The sequence below is a fragment of the Myotis brandtii genome, unplaced genomic scaffold (genome assembly GCF_000412655.1).
Source record: "Myotis brandtii unplaced genomic scaffold, ASM41265v1 scaffold632, whole genome shotgun sequence".
Taxonomy (NCBI): Eukaryota; Metazoa; Chordata; class Mammalia; order Chiroptera; family Vespertilionidae; genus Myotis; species Myotis brandtii.
The window spans coordinates 524,049-524,734 of record NW_005370419.1 but is presented as its reverse complement, the minus strand read 5'-3'; the positions used below and the strand labels follow the sequence as shown (position 1 = coordinate 524,734).

The 686-nt window shown below is 70.1% G+C and overlaps 1 protein-coding gene across 1 annotated transcript in view; it reads left to right on the top strand.

Annotated features, from left to right (window-relative positions):
- ENTHD2 (ENTH domain containing 2) overlaps positions 1 to 686 on the top strand; it is a 7,873-nt gene that overhangs the window by 1,228 nt on the left and 5,959 nt on the right. Inside the window, exons 4-6 of the mRNA XM_005880291.1 lie at positions 209 to 276; positions 399 to 477; positions 570 to 641. Of these exons, the coding sequence (XP_005880353.1) occupies positions 209 to 276; positions 399 to 477; positions 570 to 641 (219 nt within the window). The remainder of the gene's footprint in view (positions 1 to 208; positions 277 to 398; positions 478 to 569; positions 642 to 686) is intronic.

The following is a 686-nucleotide window of genomic DNA, read 5'->3' as shown; positions in this document are numbered from 1 at the left end:
TGGCGTCTGTGAACCGAGTGGGCGGCAGGCCCTGAGGGGGAGGGGGAGCGGCGAGCGGGCCTTCGCCAGGCTCGAGGGTGCAGGAGGGACTTTGACCTGGAGGTGAAGTCACACGGGATTGGAGGTCAGACCTGTTGTTTCAGAAACTCCCCTGGGGGGGGCGTTTTTTTTTGGGCAGGGCCCCCTCAGCCCGCCCTCCGCCCTGCAGGGTTCACGGGGCCCCCGGACCCTCTCCACGGGAACAGCTTGTACCAGCAAGTGCGGGCGGCCGCCCAGGTGAGCCCAGGACCAGCTCCCCCGGGGACCCCAGCAGCTTCCTGCTGTGTGTGGCCCTCGAGGTGGGGGTGGGGGCCCAGTCGGATGTGTGACCACACTGAGCGCCCTCCCCTCCTGTCTAGGACTTGGGGAGCACCTTGTTCTCGGACACCTTGTCCCCTCCTCCCCCCTCCCAGCCTCCCAGGGCCCTGCCTCCCGCAGGTACGCAGCCTTGTCCAGCCCCGACACGGGGTTCCCTGGGGTGGGGCCCGGGGCTCCTCTCCGAGGATCAGGTGACTCGGGTCCTCCCGCAGGCATGGGCTCCCAGTCCCGGCCCCAGGGCGCCCTCCGGGGCTTCGGCTACAGCAGGGAGCACGGTCCCACGGGTGAGTGCTGCCTGGGCGCTGGGCACGGGGATGGGGACTTAGGGC